Source organism: Pempheris klunzingeri, chromosome 12, assembly GCF_042242105.1.
Source record: "Pempheris klunzingeri isolate RE-2024b chromosome 12, fPemKlu1.hap1, whole genome shotgun sequence".
NCBI lineage: Eukaryota > Metazoa > Chordata > Actinopteri > Acropomatiformes > Pempheridae > Pempheris > Pempheris klunzingeri.
Window position 1 is genome coordinate 854060 of NC_092023.1, and position 21323 is coordinate 875382.

Genomic DNA, 21323 nt, shown 5'->3' on the forward strand with positions numbered 1-21323 from the left:
TGATGAAGGATCTGCACAGATTCACCATGAGACCATTTACTTACATTGACCCACAATGCAGATGTTCATGATTTATATGATATTATTACATATTATATATTATTATATTACGTTGTTTACTGTTGCATTGACTGCATCAATATAAGAAATGAGCTGAGTAGCTTAATGTAAACACTGACGACAGCAGGATACCAAAGCTGACATTGACTGTGTTTATATGATGCTGTAAAAGATGTGGAGGGGCCCATAATATGTACCAGTGGATTCACATTATCACAGCATCTTGCTCTGTTACAGTCATACCCAAATGTAATAGACATATAGATATCTGTACTTGTTTGTGGTAGTTATCATTAAATGTATGGAGAAGGCACTGCAGTCGGTCACAGTCAGCAGGAATTACACTGTTGTAGTGAAAAACATGGAAAGAAGAAGTCACATCTTCCTCCTTCCCCTGCTTGAGATGAACTGGTACATTGGTGTTGCTGTCTTCCATCACACTGCCTACTCCGGGGATCCCGTCTAATTAGAGCGATGGCGATGAGATGGCCGTGGCACCTGACAGAGAGGAATGGATGCTCATGAAAAAAGAGATCATTTCAACACTGACTGCTCACAGTCGGGCTGTTCTGCAGTGCTGCTGCACTGGCCACACACTGTTGATTGATTTGCATTGCAGATTGCATAGACTTGGAAAGGACCTGGCTAGCTTTCCAGGCTGTCGCTGTCTTAAACCCAGCATAATCCCTGGCTGGAGGCCCAGTGTGCTGCTCACCCGTTCATTAATATGGGAGTGCCAGTACACCTGGCCACCAGACAAACAGTTGAGCCTCAAATGAAGTACAACAGTCATGGTGTCTCAGTGGTAAACAGCCTGCTGACTGCGACAGTGACATTTGTTCTCTTCTTTTTGGCTGTTTGCCTCCACAGTAACTATTTTGTTGTAACCTGCCCAGAATTCTCCTCATAATTACAAAGTTATGTGGAGGATGACATTGACATTGGCTGTACACCACTGCTACTACGACTATTTATACCAGTAACATTCATGGAAATGAAAATGATTTCACCAGCCTCTCTAAATACTCAAGATCAGCTCCCATAGTTGGATCAAAAGCAGCAACAATGTGAACTTTTACATCAGTAAGATGTAACATCATGGCAGGAACACAGGCCGCTGCAGCAGGAGAGGAAAACAGAAAATGTGATGAATAGATGTATTTTAAACAGACGTTTTCTGTCTTTGGTGTGTGTGGAGTCCAGGCCGTCCAGAGCCGGGGTCACACTGCTGAAAGTTGATGCGCTCATTACCCTGAGATGTGAGGGGGGGCCAGCTGAGTGGGAGTAGCTGGCAGGTTGGGATGTGTCCTGAGAGAATACATGTACGCTGTGCTCAGTCATTGTACGGTAAAATAATGAGAACATTTGATTTGGGGTTCCAGTAACGATACTGGACGTTTATCTGTGTTTCTACACATCACACAGTTTATTACAGTTATTAACGGAGCAGTTCCAAACTTCATGCTGTGTCATCTGTCGTGCTTATGGTGAAGTGGACTATGTAATGTGTCTTGTGTTGAGGCTTCGCACTACATTTAATTCCAAGCATGGTTAGGACACAATTTATACGATGCTTTCGACCTGCACACTTGATGAGAACCTGCTCTGAACTATTTACACATTTCTCTAAACACTGCCCAGTTTGGTGCCTTACAGGATCTACAGCAGTGAGACGTAGCCACCCATAAACAGTAACATTAGTATTTGAATTAAACATTTTGGAACCCTGAAACAAAATGTCCATGCAGTGGTATATACATTTATTTTTTCCAGCTCCAGCAGACATTTAATTAGCATGTATTTGTGTGCCCACTGCCTGGGCCCCATTTGTTGTACTGTGTTTTGAGGGAGAAAGAAGATTGGAATACAAATGAAAAGCTAGACGAATAAAAAAGGACGACAACACTTCAAATGCTTTATTTGCATTTTTGAGCACTACAGAAAAGCCCACTGTCATCTTGGAGGAGTGAAGCTCTCAGGGTTATTTTCACGTATTGTTTTTGTGCAAATTTCCTAATTGTTATTTTTTCTGCCTTTCCTCATGGGAAATCATGAAGCAGATTACTAACAAGAATACCAACACTACAGACATGTCTGATGGTCACAGCGACAAAGGACAGTGCGCGGAGGTTATTATTCATTAGTATTATTATTACTCATGGCATCCATTATGTTTCTGACATACCTGTAAGGCTCTATGTCACATTTAGAAAAACACAACCCACTCACTTCACATGTGCCTGACTGAGTCCCAGTCTGGGTGGAACATTGCATGACCCAGTGCACTGTTTACCTGTGGTGTAGCCATTAAAAGAGCAGCAGTGAAAGGCAGCCGATAGTAGTGATGCTGGAGGGGGGGGCAAGATGTTGTTGTGCAAAAATGTGCCCATATATCAGGCAGTGATAAGTAGACTAATGTACGTGCAGGTTGGATAAGATAGGAAACAACATGACGGATGTATTGATGAATCCTTCCAACAGCTTCAAAGATTTACTTCAGAAATGTTCAAACTGCAGTGCAGGAGTCTGTTTGTAGATATTGACATGTTTAGTATGATTTATGGGGTCTGATATGAGTTTCCTTACTGGTTCTGGTCACAACAGTAGTTTTTCTGTTTTCATGTTATGAGATTTTTACTATTTTCTAATCTTCTTTGTTGTTTTATGGAGTAAATACTTTGAAATGTCTCTGTCTAAATGCTCCCAGGAAGGAAAACTGCTCCAGTGTATTTTCTGTCTAATTTCACAGACTAGAGCTGGCCGAGGTGTCTTACTTTGGTATGGACATTGGCTTGAATGGGCTGTGATCACCAGAAGGGAAGTCCTAACTTTAATGACCGCAGAGAAGCTTAATATTGGCATTCTGGTGCTATTGTTGGGCTCTCGTTCACACTGACTAATTAACTTTACAGCTGACATCTCTGGAGTCTGTGCCATGGTGAGCGAGACGATGTGTGGAAGAGTGCAGGCAGCAGTTCCACCGTTAATATCCTTGTAGTGGATAGAAATTCATCAAAATCTGCAGCCATCCGGGGTTTAATTGTTAACTGTTACCTTTCATGGTTGTGAGACGTCTCAAAGATGCGTTGCCATGTGATGAGCTGCCAAACTAACCTCATAATGGTTGTGTTTGGTCTGCTCTTGCGTCTTGAGATAGTATTTGTAAAGATTTGGCGCTAAATAAACAAAGATTGATAGATTGATAATGTTTTACTCACAGGGTTCACCTTTTGTGTCCCTGTCCAAGTTCAGATGAGGGCAGAATAGTCCAAGCTACTTTGTGTGTGACCAGTAGGTTTTGGTCATTTGGTGATTAGAGGTGTTTGTGTATGTTGGATAAGTTGGATTGTGGCTGACATCATTTGTGACCAAACACATTACATCCTCACATTTCCTTCCTTCCTTCTCCTCCATGCTGCCCAGTTTGTATTAACACTGTCCTCAGCTGCACTCAACACTTCTTTTCAGTCATTGTGAGCCTAAAAAATATATTGAATATGTGTAGTTGTGAAGAAAAACAGTGAGGCTGAATTACAGTTCTACTTTCTTTCATCCAGCCATTGTAAGCACTGGACTCATAATGTCAATGTAACTGACCTTTAAGCCCCAGGTGTCATTTCCCAAGTGCTCATTATGTCTGAACAACAGAACAAACCAAAGATTTTCAGTTTACAATTTGCAGTATTTTATGTGAATGGGATCCTATTTTGTGAGACAATTCATACTCACCCATCTTCAGAGAGAGAGAAAAGAGCCAAACCTCTGGTCTCTATCTGTGAGCTGCACTGGCACTTTCAGTCTGATTGGTGTTTACCGAGGCCATGCCAGGTCTCTGGGCCGGCCAGCTTTGTGTTTGCCCCTTTCTCTATTGAGTAAATCCCCAGTTGTAATGCCAAATGCCAAGATTTACATTGGAAAGGCTTGTTGCCTTTGCATTAAGAAGAGCAGTGCACCATGCTGCAGAGTACTATGCAGGGATTTCACTGCACTGCTAAGATACCAAGAGTTTACATCCTCCAGGATACATTACTATAGCTGCTTCAGAGTTTGATGCTTCACGCCTTTGTTCAGGGTTACATATGTTATGTTTGACAGCACTGGCTTGAGTTTGGTAATAAACTCTAACCTGTGCACGCACATCCTGTCTGTGAAAGCAAACATTGCTGTTGATGCCCGGCGTAAAGCTTGTGCAGTCTGAATATTATTCAGTCTGCCAGATTACTTCCAGAGATTGTCTGGTTTACCTTGCGCTAGGATCCCTGCCAGCTGTAAATCCAGTTGTGTGCAGTGTGTCTGTCTTTGTGGAGAGAATATCATGCAAGAAGCACAAACACCATGGCTCATTGTGCCGTCCACTAAGCTACTGTGTACAGATGAAATCCCTGTTGTTATTGTGCGTATTGCTCCCACATTGGAAAATGGAAGTAGTGACTGTTTTCACAGTAAGTATGGGCTGGATACCACTTGTCCTGGTGCTCACCTTATCTGTCAGTGTTGCCTCATTACCATCTACCGCTCCAAGTTTTAGTTAAGCATGACCAAGACCAATTCGGCGTCAGATCATATTGCCACAGCAGAAAATGCAAAATATCAGATGGTAATGCACACAGAGATGATCATGAGTTGATCAGAAGCCAAACAGTGCATTTGGATGCAGATTGTATATCAGTGCCAAATCTGAATGGCTCTGAATGGATCTTTTATGTTTCCCAGATTCCCAGTGAATGAATACAGTGACAGTCCTGAATTCTAGTTTGAATGCACCAGAGATCAAAAACCTTTTCAAGCTGGCGACTTTCCAACCAGACATACTCCGTACAGAATTATAGGGTTAATTACAAAAGGAACAAAATACAATGCAGCAACACTTCTATGCACACACGGAGGTAAAGCAGCTCAGCAGTGTTTTCCCTTCATCCATCCCCTGTGCGCGTCTTATTTTTGAGGTACAGTCAGCTTTGATATGCAAAATAATCTGATTTTAATAATATCTTAATCTCTTCTTTAATGGAATCAGCAATTATGCCATAAATGGATTTAATATATCCTGTCTTAGTATAAGACATGAAAAATGGATCATAACCTGCTTAAGAGGCTGTAAGGAAATCATCAGATTAGCTCCCAAACAAAGAATGTGGCCCGCTATTCTTTTAACATCCATCACTGCTGCTCCACCGCTCAGATGACATATATGCTGACCTGAGAGATTTAAAGTCAGAATTGATAACTAATATTCTCTGAGGTGACAGTGCACTGTATTGTAAGTCCACATATCATGTCGGGAAGGTCAACGGCTTCCATCATAGCCTCAATAACTGATATCCAGCTCTGCCGGTTTGTGATACAGAAAGTGGAGTGTGATGGTGTTTTTGTGTGAGCACGGCAGTAACACTTCTGTAATCCCTAAATGGGGAACCTATCTTATTATTCTATCTTGTCTCTAGGTTAATATTCAGCATTTGTGCTCAAGCTGAGTGGAAAACCAGGAATTAATTTTTCTCTCTCATATTTTTCTATCCTATGTTGCCACATGATTTATTTTATCAATAAATGAATGTACTTTTACTCCTACAAAATGTTTGGCTAGAAAAATATAATTTGTCCCCAAATGACCGCTGCTGTCTCTGTTCTCGCTGGTGCACTTCTAAAATGTTTTGGGTTACATTTGTAGGGGGGGGGTTTCAAATTAATGGGCAATACGCCAAGCTTTGAACAAGCAGCTATCTGAATGCAGCGACTGTCGAGGCCATTACAGCGTTCCATTTGAATTACAAAACCTCCCCAGAGCAAGGTGGGTGCTGCACGGGTGTGTGACTGCCCACCGGATAGCACAGATAGGTCCCTTCGGTGAAATGGTTGAACGGGAGGGTGACCAAGCATTTCCCTCGTTATGAGACGTGTTGCTGTCACTCACAGAGGCGTGAGTGACAGGAGACCTTATTACCCTCGACGATTCACCTGCATCCTTCAGTGATAGGCAGCTTTTACAGTCATCACTGAGGTGGGGAGACACAAAGAAAACGCTTCAATGGCCACATTAACATACCCCCAACAATGAATGCTTCTGCCCATCACATGTAGTCCTGCCATGCTCACACATGTGGTTTTATGTGCTCATTTATAGCAAAATAACGTGGATTAAGAAGATCTTTGCCACAATTCTGAGAAAAGTCTGCTTTTGAAATAGCCGGTAAGTATGTTAAAGCTGGTCTTCCCCAGAGAAAAATTATCTACTTAATTAAAAGGACCAGCAGGAAAGGCCTGGAATCATGACGGTATAATTATAAAAGACCCATTTCTGTTAATCCTTGGCTCTGCAGCAAGGAGCCTCACATGGTGGAGCCAGGCCACGGCCACTAGTTAAGCACTGAGACCACACAGGGCTTTTACAAGTGGAGGCAGTGGGAGGACGACGAGACTTTAACTGAGGATGTGGGGAGCTGAGAACGGGCCCAGAGGTCTACTAGAGGCTTTTTACTGCAGCGGAGCCTGGGGAGAGGAGCACAGCAAGAGCATTTATGAAGGACAGGGAGTCAAGAGGCAAATCATAGGCATGCTTATAAGTCAAGTCGATGAATAGTGTGCCAAGTGTTGATGCATTGTTTGACCCATAGAGGAACTGAGCTGTAGAAGTGCAGTTGTAGTAGATCTTTAAAGCAAAGCAAATATTCTTTTCACCCAGTGCTGTAGAGCTGATCTGAATCATCAGCTGAGTGTCAAAACTGAGCACATTTTGTGATCAGGCAGTATACTGGAGATATTTACCCAACCACTAATCATGGCAGAACATTAGTGCTGAGCTCTGTGTTTGTGGAGAGGTGGGCTCTGTATTGTGCCGGTTCGTCTCCGTGCCGGGGCCTTTGATTTGTGTCTCACAGCTGGGCCTGGGGAAGACGTTTCAGTGGGCAGCTGCGGACGCTTAATCTCCCCTGTGCTGACACAGGCTCAATTAGTAGATAGCACACTTTGGGATTCTGCAAGAAAGTTGTCAGGGCCCCGTCAGATAAATCACTGGAGAGGATTCCACACTGGCTATCACAAGTTTGGGCCTGTTTCTCTTTGTTTGCCTACTTTCAGCTACAGAGGGGTAATGATCTCATAGCAGCGAGCCACACTGGGGCTTTTCATGACAAATGCTCTGATTATCCTTACTAATGTGTTACAGTTAAGGGAATCTCCATAATTATGCATTTGTTAATGCAAAAGCAGTTAGGGGAATTGTGGAGCAACACTTGAGAACTTAATGCATTTTGAATTTAAACTTTAATGCGTCGTTTTAGACTTTTCATACCTGGTGAAGTCAACACGTAACTCTGTGGAGATCACAAAATAAAAGCTTCACTAATAAACCCATTAAAGACAAATTATATTTTGTACCCATCAGAAGATTTTCACTCATTTTATTCAGTCTTTGCTCCTTTTTAATAATCTTGTTTACATGTTTACCATATTGGGAAGTAGATAATCAGCTGGAGAACTCCGGTAATCTCCTTTATGAAAGAAAAGGAAAACATTTTCCTATGGTTGTATTGATTTTGAGCCTTCACCTTAATTCATCAGGCTTATTCCTTTTTCAGGCAAACATCACAGTGATGTTTATGATGAAACACTGACATTGATTTAACTTCATATCCAGCATCTTTCCTCACTGAGTTACATGGAACAACCAAGTATTAAGTATTAAAAAGATATGCAGAGAACACATTAGTTCCACGTATGATTGCATATCACTGCCAAAATACGAAAGCCCAACGAGATCCACAGCGTGAATCCCAGCTCCGCATATAAACCATGAGGTTTCTGGTCCTGTAGCCAATCCTGTTTCCATCCTCCTTTATGTGCTTCACTTGAACGGGAGCTCAAACACCCACAGCCTCTTTTTTCACCGGTGAAATATGGTTAATGACCAGGAAATACAAAACTAAGACAACCTTTTAAGTCTACGGCTCTCTGTGCTTTTGACATGCCTGGTGTGCTACTTTGCAAATGTTAATATATTGTAGAAGGCTATAGGCTTTGCTGAAGAAGTGCCTTGCACCAGCAAACCCAAAGAACCATGCATAATAGCAACAGCTGTTCATGCATTTTAATCCTAGACAGTGGCCTTTCCTTGAATGGCTCCATCTTTCTTCATTTCTGCAATTACAGACTTGCCAGAGAGTTTGGCCTGAAGATCCAAGAGACTGAAGCAGCAGCCATTTTTGCATTCTCACCAGCCTTAAAGCTCGCTATTTAGATTGCTCAATAATTACATGCATTTGTCTAGTCCTGTCTACTGTTGGTGCCTCTTAGAGTGTGTGTGCATCGGACAAAGTGCTCCTGTTCCAGCTCTCACCTCTGGCCAGTTTGTTCTTGGAGAAGCCATCCTTTACCATCATGCAGCAGGCTCTCCTGGGTGACTCAGAGATGAACTTTGTGCAGGGGAGTAATTTATGATGAAATTGTCCAGGTTCTGCTTTGGGGGTTGTGTTTTCTCAACGCTAGCGTGTCCCTTATTAGCCTAACTTCTCAAAGAGGGCAATTTCTTCAGGAGGTGGCATTTAATTATGTGTGGATGAAAATTTATGTGTGTTCTATTGATTTCAAATAGTCCCTCATCTGAGGAGAGCCGGTGGTATTTTGTTAAGAAACAAAAAAGTGTGTCAGTGTGATGCAGCTTGCTATCATTAATGTGATGCTGAAAACACTAAAAACTCTATGAGGCAGTGATGGAAGTGGAAGGTCTCCATTAGTGTTGGATAAAACATGTATCCTGATCAATAATTCACATCCTGTTCCGACTCTTGATCTAGTCAAAGGGGGGGTCCTTACTGGTCAGCAGCGGGATAATACTTAGCATATTTCAAGTTATCTTCTCTGGCACATGAAATGAGATGGAGGTTATTGATAGGAGGTGCTTCCTGGTGGTGGTCGGCTACAGTGCATGCTGACACCTCTGCTCCACATGGACGGCTCTGCTAAACCCCCACCACCAGAGCCCTTTGATGTCAGAATCCCTACAGCAAGGAATTAACTACATGTCATGTTGTTCTTGTTAATATTGCTTCAAGTTGTTGAGAAATGCTTTGATTCCTCCCAGGAACCCAAAGAACCGATGGAAATGTGTTTAATTTTATAATATTATGTTTTTTATTATAATTCTTTAAGTCAAAGACAACTATTACATGAAAGACACATATGAGAGGCAGTGAGTTGTATTCACATTATGGTGTGAAGCCACTTTTACGGGAGCTTTAATGACTGAGGCTGCTCTGCAGGCAAAAATAAAACGTGCCGATGCACACGTGTGTGTGTTGATACAGGTCATGAACTCACTCACACACACACATATGCACATTGCAGTTCAGATTGGTTTCGCAGGAAGAGTCTCTCATATCATACCGTCTACTGACACTCTTTCCTGTGGCAGTAATAGTAAAACTGGGGTGCCAAAGGTAATCTAGCCTAGGAGACGAGGCGATAATAGCCACACTGACAGAGTGCTTGTTTATAATAAGACACTGGATGAGGAGTCAAAGGTGAAAAATGAGTGTGATATTGAAGGAGGGAGTGGGAACTGTAAGAGGGGGTTTGTGTTTATCTGTGATTATTAGGGAGGCTCACACCCAGAAGTGAAAGAGAGTTTTGAGACCTAGATGGAGTAGCAGTAGAAGATTTCCACTGGGCAGATACCTTTCTGCTAGACGCTGGCTGTGGTCACAGTCTGTGACGGGGGGGGGGGGGTGTTTCCAAATGACAGGAACTGAGAGACGTGGCTGAAAGTGCTACAGTGGTGATATGCTGCTGCCTTTTTACTGGTCACCTGCATGTTCACCTCAGTCACTGTAACAACAGCAGAGCTCAGGTTAAAGCAGTGAACGTCATGCATGCGTGTCCATGAGGCTCTGCACAGCTTCCCAGTACTGTGAGAAAATACTAATCATTATAGCTAAAGCATTCAAACTACAAAAGAGACCTGGAAACCACACTGGGCAGCTTGTCACCCAGAATTTGGATAATCCTTTGTTGATAATGCATGTCCCATCAACTCAGTACAATTTGTCACTAAGACGTCCGGAGACTGAGTTTACTCCGTAAATAGACGGTCTGGGCTCATTTTAGGGTTGGATTTAGGAATCAAAGTGGGTTTAAGTTCATCAGTTACATAAGGGGGGGGGGGGTGCACAACAGGAGACTCCACATTTGGTATCCAAATAAAGAGCTGCCAACCTTGAGCTGCTGGGAGGAAGCTTGAGCAGTGCCCCCTGTAAAGAATGCAGACAGTTGTATAGGACAGAGCGACTCCGCTGCCTCAGACAGGGAATGCTGTAACAACAAGGCAGAGCAGTTAAAACAACATCTTTAAATGTGAGGGCCGGGCCGCTCACTATTGTCTCAGGGTCCTCGGCACGGCTGGGGTTTGGCACCGGGGCGTCCGCAGCTGTCGGACTCCAGGTTTCCAACGATGGTGTCACATGAGCTGTGGTAACCTAACCTGGCATTCCTTTACGGCCCTGGGAACAGCAGCGTGAAGAGTGTGTGCTCCAACAAGGCCGACAGATCCTGCTCCAGTTGTTAATGCAGTTTAAAGTAGGAATTAAATGAATATACTAGATCAGTATTCTGTGTCCTTTATGCTAATGAATGGTAAAATAATTCATTTTCTTCTCCAAGTCTGTCTACGGTGAGCTGAACACTGGCAGGCTCAACCCCAACATGATCAACACATCCACACGTGGCCTAGAATGCAGTGTGGAAAGGTTACCTTAGAGTGTCATGTGCTATGGTACAGTGAAATAAAGCTGAGAAAGAGCTGAGAATGAGCAGGATGTCAGCAGCAGATGGAGGGGAGCTGTGAAAGTTGCCACAAGCTCTGTTTGTAACCAGCTGCAGTAATCCTGGCCTGGTCGTCCAGTAGATCTATGATCCAGGGACATGGACGGGAGGGGGGCAGATCATGACACGGAGTCGAAGCCATGGATTATGTCGGATCTATTCAGGAAACGTGATGCTGTGGGGTTGTTGATGTTTGTGCCACCTTTGTTAGAGGCCAAACTTCATTAACAGCTTCACATCCATGTGTGTTCTTCAGTATGTAGACGGGGACACAGCTGTGTGTGAGCAGCACCTTCCTCTGCAGTGAACTAAAGATAAACTAAACTAAAGATGAGATGTGTTGCTTAAGCGCCTCTTTACAGGTTTTTCTTTCACCACTTAAGAGTTTCCTCGTGCTTGTCTTCATATTCAAACTGGCAAACTTTCAGCCACACGTCTGGATTTCTAAATAGGCCTCAAACCGCTCCGTTACTGATGTGACACTCGGTATGTGATGAAGGTTACGACTGAAACTGCAGCTGATCTGATGCCTTTTCAGAGAAAGTGCTTCCAGTCTTTACTGACGTATTTGTCAACTTGGGCTGAAGTGTAACAACAGTAACAACAGGGTTTCCACTGCATTGTAGTGGAACCTGTGATTGTTGTGTCACTTATCCTGGTTCCTGCTTCCATAGCAGTGTCGGGGGAATTGTAAGTCATGTAAGCCTGAGGTATTTTACTGTATGCCACTTTGGAGAGTAACATCTTTGACTATGTGCCTGGCATTATATTAGTCCAAATCCCTTGTTTACCGGGGTATTATAGGTAAAATGGAGATTATTATCCCTTTCCTGGGAACTTGGTTACAGTAGAGAGCGAGCTCTGGCTCCTGTTGCATCCAAAATTGCAGTGATTAGGATACATAATCCAGTATCACAAGGGAGTAACCACAATGGCTTGAACATGTTCCACCTGACATTTAGTTCAGCCAGATCTCTGATTGGCACTTGATTAGCAACTAATCCGTGTCATTATCTCCTTCAGTGAAATTAGTTGAGTAGAAAATGGTGTTGTAAATCACAGAGGTAGAATTGTGGAGGGGCTTTGATCAGTGTACGGCTCTGAAAAGTGCTGTGAGGACAGAGGAAATATGTTGTTGCCATGGATACTACAAAAAATAGGTGAGGGGGAATGTACGGCTTAATAGTTTCTGCAACATGTTTAGTTTTGAGAAATTGCAACTTCCAGTCCGAGAGAGCGTCGATGACTGTTTGAGCCGACCTGTCCGGACCCAGTGGATCAGCGAGAGAAGCCCACAGTGGGAAGAGGTGGAGTGTAGGCCTGTTTCAGTACGATACACTCTGCCTATTCCCCTCTGTTAGATTACGCACTGATATTCTGGCTTCTACGTATCACGGCAGGTAGAATCCAGCTCACCCCGCCTCCCTCATGCCTACCCCGTGCTGCCTCCTCTGGCTCCAGTCCTGAACCCAACCCTCAGAGGAGCAGAAAATAATTAGGAGAGAAAATTGCAGCTGACACTATTTCTGAAAAGCAGGGTATTGTAATGAGAGCAGAGCAGGTATTCATTGTGTCTGAGGGAGCGATTGAAAGCCCTTGGTTTTCGGGCTGCCTGGGAGAAGCCCAGAGAGAGTAAGCAGAGCTTTGCTGAGTCCCTTAATGCATGTGGGAACGGAGCCTTAAGAGGACGAGGCAGAGGTGTCTTCAACAATGGCAGGAGCCAAGGTTATAGCTGAGTAACTAATTCAAACTGCCATAGACTGACACACACACTCACATGCACACACACTCGTCTCCTTTGTCTCCCTCAATATGGCTCTCCCTCTGTCTCTTGCTCTCTCCTTGTTCCCATTATGAGTTCAGAGCGATGCCGTCCAGCCACCGCTCAAAGTTATCTTCATTAGCTGTGCAGGCTCGCTGGAGTGGCTGCTCGGGGAAGCTTTCTCTGAGCAAGGCACTCAGAGTAGATGAATAAATGTTTTGTCCCACATAGGCCCAGCCTGAAGCAGTGGCAGGCTGCGAGGAGAGATAGATGAGGTATTAACTGTTATATTTTTCAACGGGGGCTGAGGAAGCCCAGTAGTGGGGTGGACAGAAGCAGATGCTGCCGCCTGAATATTAAGCCTGTTAAATGAAATGTCCTCCATTTGGGGAGAAACAGAAGAAGGAGAAGTCTTAACTGGAGCTGAAATGCAGCGTCGGGCACCACTGCTTGTGCATCACACAGGTACATGTTCATCTCTGGGCTCCTGCCTGACATGTGATCCGGGCTGAAAGCTGGCAGATGAGAGAGAGAGAGGCTGCTTTGATCACCTCAGTGCTGCGATGCAGGTGCATCGTCAGGACGGATGCTCTGAGAATAAGGACAGAGACATAACGCAGGCTGTGGATGATAACAAAACTAGACACATGAAACCCACTAACTATGATGTTTGACTCACTGCAACATTTTAGTTGAATAACGTTCACTGATAATTGAATGAAATGAGCAGATAATCACTGACACTTGAGCAGCAGCAGAGTGAGATGACATGTCCTCCTTTCTAACGTGAGTGTAAATGCCATTCTTAGTTAATGAGATTCTGAAGCTGCCTTTGTGATGTTGCAGGCATCTGTAATGTAACACATCTGTAGGGAATAATGCTGAAATCCCACTTAAATGAGAAAATAAATTAACGTTGAAATTGCATGTGGGTCATATCTCCACTTGTGGAAACTCAGATCTCGCCTAAACAATGGACACAGAAGAATGTGTTCAAGTTTTGATGAGCTCACAAGCTCTGAGGCTGCATTTGAAATTATAAAGAACATTTCTACACCTCTCTGTCTCTGTGACACTCCCCTCTTCCCATGAAGCGGTCTGAGTGAAGCAGGTGAATTAACTCTGCAGAGGAAGCATCCACGGTTCTGACAATTAGCCCGATGAGTTCAGAGTCCTCCTCTCTACCTGCAGCCTCTGTGAACACATCTCCAGGCTCGCAGGGACCCGGCGACACTAAACGTGCAGTGACTCTCACAGTAGTATCACAAAGAGAGTTTCACGCTTACTGTAGCTTATGCAACCATGAACAGGAGGAGCAGCGAAATGGGAGCTGAACATATTATCTACAATCTTATTCTTTGGCTACTGAGATGAAACACTGAGCTCTGTATGCTTTTGCTCGCTGGGCTCCCAGGGTGCTCATAGGTAAGAGATCAGCCCTGCCTGGTAGTGATGAGGAGGAGTGTCTGGGGAAGATGGACTCCTGTGGGAACACTACGAGCTGGAGGAGGGAATTATTAAATCTAACCTGGCTGGCGTTATGTGGCCGTGAAAACATCATACGGTCCTTAACACCTGTTCTGGAGAAGCATTTAGGATATTTTCCTGCTCCTGAACGATCTCTTCTGCCTGATTTCAGTTTATTACAAGGTATTTTTCAAAGTAACGGCCCAGTTCCCTCATATCATAATAAATAACTACAACCAGAATTAGTCTTTGTATTTAAAGACGTCTTCTCATCCATTTATCGCTTTTAAATATTTATTTCTGCTTGATCAATTTAGTGCAGCACATTAACTTTTATGTTTTCATTCGTGGACGTGAAGGACGGGCGGCCAGCCTTGAAGAAACGCTGGATCCAGCTGGTGCATTATAACACGGCAGTAACATGAATGTGGACCTCTGAGCAATTAGCACTCGAGAAGTTTTCGCCTGTGGTGTCACATAAAGTGACGCCTTCAGTCTGTCACTGGTCTTGTTATTTCTGATCGTGATTGCTTCAGTTCAGTGGTCAAATTGAGGAAATACAGGATGTGCTCATAGAAAGAAGCCTGCAAACACATCACGGCTCCATCACAGCCCTCAGGTGAACCTTCTGTGAAGCTTCCTCTGGTTGATCCAGAGGAAGAAAAGATGTCGTCACAATACTTTTACTATATTTTACTTTACTATTACTTGACAGACAGGAAGTATTAATGAAGTATTGAAGGTTTTAATTAAAACACTTCAGACGCATTTGAAGTTCACACGAAGGGCCATAAAACTTTAATAACTCTGAAGCCTGAGAAAATGTGATCAAGTCACTGTGAAGGAGAAACCGTGAGCGCTCAGTAGGAATGGAGACGTGAGGTAATATTGACTGGCCTGTCAGTGCTGCACCATGTGAACACACTTAGCTGTTTAAATCCTGCTGCTGATCACAGTCACAACGGGCCGTCATGTTTTACTATGGGGGGGGGGTGACTTTATGAGCCTGCAGTCTCAGAGCCTTCAGTTCAGCAAGTTCATGTTTGTGAGATGTTGAGAAGCAATTATGACGCAAATAAGAGTGTGTGATGATCGTGGACCATCTCGTCTGCATAGTGGATGTTCTAAACCTGCCGAGCCTCCATCCGGCGCCACATCCGCTCTGTGCTGTGCTAAGTAGCTTTCATTGTCACCAGAGCGATACCTCCTCTTACCCACATCACTGTCACACTCATGTTACTTTTTCGAAAAGCCATCAGGATTCGTCTCTGTCAACTGCCTGTCCCTCAGTCCATTAAAGATGATTGATAGAGCCAGAAAATCTTCCGCCCAGCTGTTGTCGTTGACTCATCCCTGAGAAATTGAAAGGAGCTCAGTAAAAGGACCATCCCTCATCAAAAGACCTTTTGTCTGTGTTGACGATGTGAGGCAAACTACATTTTGAAGATAGTGTATAACTAATCTACAGCCGTCTCTCACTGTTTTTTCCTGCCACTGTACGTGAATAATTATTACTTTACAGATGAAGATAGTGATTAGAGTCACATTTTGTCTGTTATCAGAAATATAATTTCAGATTACTTTTCTTGTTATCTGCTGCTCAGTTCTTTCTTCTTCATCAGTTCAGAATATTTAAACACGAGTTATCCTGCCGGCTATCTTAACTCTCAGCCGTTGCAGCTTTGATGGATAAAGCCGGGCTGAGAGACTTGTTTTCTCCGTTGGCCAAATCTTTACAAAGAGAAACTAAAGAAAAGAAAGGTCTGTTTGTCCAACTGCTACTGTTCCTGCTGCTGGCTCTGTTATCCTCTAATGGCTTGTGAGGATTTTTACAGGACAACTTGAGGAGGATTTTATGATGTTTCAGGGTGATTGATAACATGCTCTTGGAGGGATGTCAGGCTTTCAGAGACGGATAATGTGGATTTCTATCTCTCTGCCTTCTTGTGTAAGACATGCCATCAATCAAGTGTATCACGGCCTTAACCCGGTAAAATTAAAACCTTAGGGGGGCGGGGGCCCGGGGTCTCTAGAACCAGGACACGCACATCAACCGGGAGCGCGACAGAATCAGAACACAGATCGACATCATAACAGGCTGAGCACGGAGAGCAGGACAGATATAAGATCCCCTCCACAGGGCAGAAAATACAGTTAATGATCTGACTGTATATCGCTGTTGACAGAGGAGAGGGATTACGGGAAGAACAGTCTCATTTTCACTGTGTGTGGAGGCGTTATTAGATCCTAGCCCAGCTAATTTCATTCCTGAACTCGTCAATATTTACCAGCAACAGGCGCAGCACACTATGGCAGGCCCTACAGAGAGGAGACACAGAGCTCATGAACATAATTCTAGGCCTGTTCCTGGTCCTGTTCCTGTAATCCGTTGTTTGTTTTGACATGATGAAGCACACAGACTGCTAATTGGCCCAGCTGGTTTGAGACATGTCGTGTCTTTGCATGTTTCTCCTCAGGTAGTAACTCACCTCTCTTTGTATGTCTGTTTGTGCTTCAGTCGATGGCTGCATACACAAAGCGGCAGGGTCCTGTCTGTATGATGAGTGCCACTCACTAAATGGCTGTGAAACCGGCAAAGCCAAGATCACCTGCGGCTACGATCTCCCTGCAAGATGTGAGTATCAGTAATTAATATGTTTTTTTGTTTGCTTGCTAATGTGTGCACTGGTGCTTCACAGGAATATTTTCTAATCAACACTGCTGCCATTGAGGGCCGACGGTCGCATTAAGATTTAGCTGTAAACATTAAAGAAGTGAAACATGGCTCAGTTCAGCATTAATCTAGATTGTTTCTATGAAACAGGCTCACGGTGGGCTGCACAAGGTCACCGGGACTTTAAGAGATGTGTCGTTTTGTAGATGCTGTGATTCACACATCATATTTAGAGGTGAGGTCATAGTTTACATAAAGTCTGGATAAACACGATGGTATCACACACACACACACACACACACACACACACACAGACACACACACACACACACTTGTCTACCTGCACATAATGAGTGGGGTCATTAGCGTCCAACCCAAAATCAGAGTGGGATGCCTTTAATATTCCAAATAAACACATTTTAATCATAATTTATTAGTTTTGAAAACTCATTTGTAATAAATGGGGAGCTGTTATTTGGAGGATAATTAATATGATTGGTGCTTGTTGTATGGCTGGATGGGAGTGTCATCTGCACACAAACAAAGACATTAGGGGAGCTATTAGTTGCTTAATTTGATTGATTTTTCATCCCTGATTTATTCTGTTAACAGATCACATAACTCTTACTGTCACGCCATAAGTGATCAGACGAGGGGCTGCACTCCTGTCTTTGTTTTTATCTCCTTCATTGTTGTAATGTTTTGTAGTCAAGTCTCAGAAAGTTTGTGGAAAATGAATTTCTGAGCTAATTTCTTTTGACATTTGTCAGTAATACAAGTGTCACTTTTAAAGTTCATCACGAGCTGCTTCCCCGTGCACACACTTGAAATGGAAAACACGATAGGATGGAAGAAAATGTCACTTGGTGTAATTCGGTCAAGACAAACGTCCCAGCAGTCCTAACCTAACCCTGAAGGATTTCCACGAGACAGCCAAGAGAAGACATTGAGGCCCAGATGAAATTAGGTTGTGTTAATACGGTATGTCGTAAAGATGTCAAACAAATGGAGCAGATAAACTGTGAGTCAGTCTTGTGGGCAGCCAGTTCAAGTGTGTGCACGGTCAAAACAGGGTGCACCGTGACAATTTAATAACCTGCAGTGTCACTTGGGAGCAATCACCTCGCCAATGGGTCCTGCTATTGTAATTATCTGTGGGCAAAACAGCGTCTCTGTGCTCATAACTCCTAATAGACTGTGTTGTTCTTTACAAGGAACAGTCCGTTCCTTTTTAAATCCGATGTTATTTCATATTAGAGCTATCTTTACTTCTAGCCGGTATCATCATCTTATCTTCCAGCTCTGATCACTGTCATCATCGGCTTTGTTTCTCTCGTCTGCTCCCACAAACCGACAGCCGCTTGACTTTTCTTTGTGAGCGCTCGGCTCTGACAAGAGATCTCACTTGTTCCAAAAGTCTCTCCACTCTTCGGATTCTCTTCTTCTTCTATTAATTTCCGTCTCTGACTTTTTTGTTCCACCTACATAAATATTATAAAGCTGCCGTGACTGCAAACAACAATCTATTGGGTTTGTGAAATCTCCAATAACAGTCTGTCTGTGGCCTCACCACTGAACAAACAAGACAATTCTCAATTTTCACTGTTCTGAATTTCCATAAATTCTGGGATATTAAATGTAGGCGTAGAAGGAAAGGGTCAAAGCTCTCAGTGAAGTGGTAGTGTATATTAGATTAATTGAAAGTTAATCTTATGTTAATGGCCCACTGTGACTAAAGCTAAATTCATGAAGAGATTAAAATTGACCTTAATTTTAATATTTGTATAATCAAATGAATAACGAGCAGGCGGACTCATGTCATTATTTGGACTGGATGGATCATCAGAGGAGTAGAACTATACTGAATAATGTTATATTTACAATAAGCAATTAGAAAGCTACATATCAGCTTTTGTTCTCCGAAGCTGAACATGTTTTTGAGAGATCGGTTGTTTGTGAGGTTAGTTTCCACGTCTCATTGTCTTGTCTGTCAGAAGACTTTGACAACTGAAATATCATTATGTGCTTTCACAGATTGATTTCTGTCGGCTGTCAGACGTCAAAAGCGACTTTTAAATTGTTCGGGGATACAGATGAAACAAATAGCACGTGTGTTGGTGTTGTCCCAGAAATATTAGTTCTTATTAGTTTTTTCTAATTATTAGTATTATTATTTTCTGACATGTTCGTCCCAACAGCAGATATGTAGATGTGTTTCACTGGATGTGTGTGTGCAGGCCTCTTTGGACTCTACACATGTGGACTTCTTCATCACATGTTAGATCTCCTCTGCTGATGCAGATCTGCAGATGGTGGCTCGTTTGCTCTTCCAAGAGCAAGAGCAACACGGACAGATGGACCATTTACCGTTTACATCTTGGCAATACCCAATATCTCTAACTTGGGCCGATCTTCACCATTTTTTCTAAACACCAGTCTCTCGGAGGATTGCACTCTTCTTCGGGGACCCCCTCCCTGAAATCCCCTCCACCATATATAATTGAAAATAAGTAAATCTAAACCTCGGATAATGCAGAACAAACTGTAAATCACTTTGCTTTTAATTAAATTTTTAGGGATTTTGGCTTGGCTTCATACTAAACCCCCCAGCAGTCAGCTCATGACTTTGCCAACAATGCATGGAAATAGGCCATCCATCATGCTATGAAGTTAGCGCTGTCTCTTGATCTCACAGCAATTTTGGAGTCTTAAGTGTTATTTAAAGATATCACCCATGGTGGATTGTCTTTCAGTCAACAAAGGATTGCTCTGGTCCGTTTTGCTAAAGAAATGGAGAAATTGCAATTTAAACAAAACACATGCAACAACTGGTAAAGCAATAAAAGGCTTCCTTGTGTTCTGGAGAACTACTTACTGCCCGCAGGGAGAAGAGCAGTTGATCTGAAATCAGAGTTGTCCTTGTTTGGAGATTTGATGTGCTGAGGCAATGGAAAATGACCGTCTAACCCACCCCATCCTTTTTTTTTTTCTCAAGACAAGAAAATTGCTCTCCATTACATCCCACTAAGCAGTTTAGGCTGTGAATCCCAGTGGCAAATGAGCCTTTCCTTTAAGAGGGCCAAGCACATGTGGGACTGATTATTATGGGGCTGGCCCAGGATTATTAATCAATGACAGTAATTACCCACCTACCATAGCGGAAAGACTCCAAAAAAATTGTCTGTTACATCAATATGACAAGGAAATTGTCCCCGTGTTAGACAAGTTACTCATCTGTTCATAGATTAATGATCAAATGAAAATATGATGTCAAGTGTAACAAGCTGAGTCACATATTTATGACTTTACTACTGCAGGACGTGTTGCAGCCGTGTCCATAATTGTTCCATTATTGGTGTTTAAGTAGAAACTACTCTTAAAAGCTGAGATGCAGATGAGGTTTGCCCAGTAAACACACACCAAACAGTCCAAAAGGCTAAAGACTGGGCCATGGTGATGAATATTAGATAAGTCTGAGTGATTGAGATGTGGATTGTCCTCGGTTTGGTATTCAGAACGGCTGCCACTGTTTAGCCACATGTAGTGAAGTGTATTTTCCATCTGAAGGTGAGCAGTGTCTGAAACGTTGATGGTGGTGTTCATGACACCATCATACTGTGTGTGTGCACCTTTGTCCTTCCAGACGTCTTCAAGTCATCTGTGAACATTTGCTTTAGGATTCTGTTTTGGAGTGCAGTGGCAGCGCTGTGTCTGCTACAAACGTATGGTTCAAAAGAACACCTTTAAAACTCTCACCTGATGAGATCCAGTGATTATGTTGAGAGCTCTCCAATAACAGTGGCTTCTGTGGCTCAGGTTTTCACTGTCGGAGCACAAAAAACACTTTGTGTGGTGTTTTCAGGCCAGGCATTAGAAACAACTGGACAAAGAGAGAAGTGGGCATAAAGGACAGTGGAGGTGTGATGTCACTGCATCCAGATGTTTTGAAAGGGAAAGAAAGGAAGGTAGAATAAAAAGAACTGTGTAACATCCTGAACAATACACAGCCATCCTGAACATCCACATTTATTCATGCTGAAAACTTTGAAATGTACTGGATGATACGAAACACAGCTCTGATCTGACACACTATATACTGTACTGTGTTATACCAATACTGTACTATATTATATTATATTATACTAAAACTATACTATATACTGTACCGTATTATACCAATACTATATTATATTATATTATATTATACTAAAACTATACTATATACTGTACTGTATTATACCAATACTATACTATATACTATACTATACTAATACTATACTGTACTGTATTATACCAATACTATATTATATTCTATTATATTATACTAAAACTATACTATATACTGTACTGTATTATACCAATACTGTACTGTACTATATTATACTATATTATATTATATTATACTAAAACTATACTATATACTGTACTGTATTATACCAATACTATACTATATTATACTAAAACTATACTATATACTGTACTGTATTATACCAATACTGTACTATATTATATTATATTATATTATATTATATTATATTATATTAT

General features: G+C 42.6%; 1 protein-coding gene across 5 annotated transcripts in view; it reads left to right on the forward strand.

Annotated features, from left to right (window-relative positions):
• The window catches only part of macrod2 (mono-ADP ribosylhydrolase 2), a 361037-nt gene that overhangs the window by 133912 nt on the left and 205802 nt on the right, over positions 1–21323 (forward strand). For all 5 annotated transcript variants that reach the window (XM_070840882.1, XM_070840883.1, XM_070840885.1 and 2 more), the window contains exon 5: positions 16623–16739. In XM_070840882.1, the coding sequence (XP_070696983.1) occupies positions 16623–16739 (117 nt within the window). The remainder of the gene's footprint in view (positions 1–16622; positions 16740–21323) is intronic.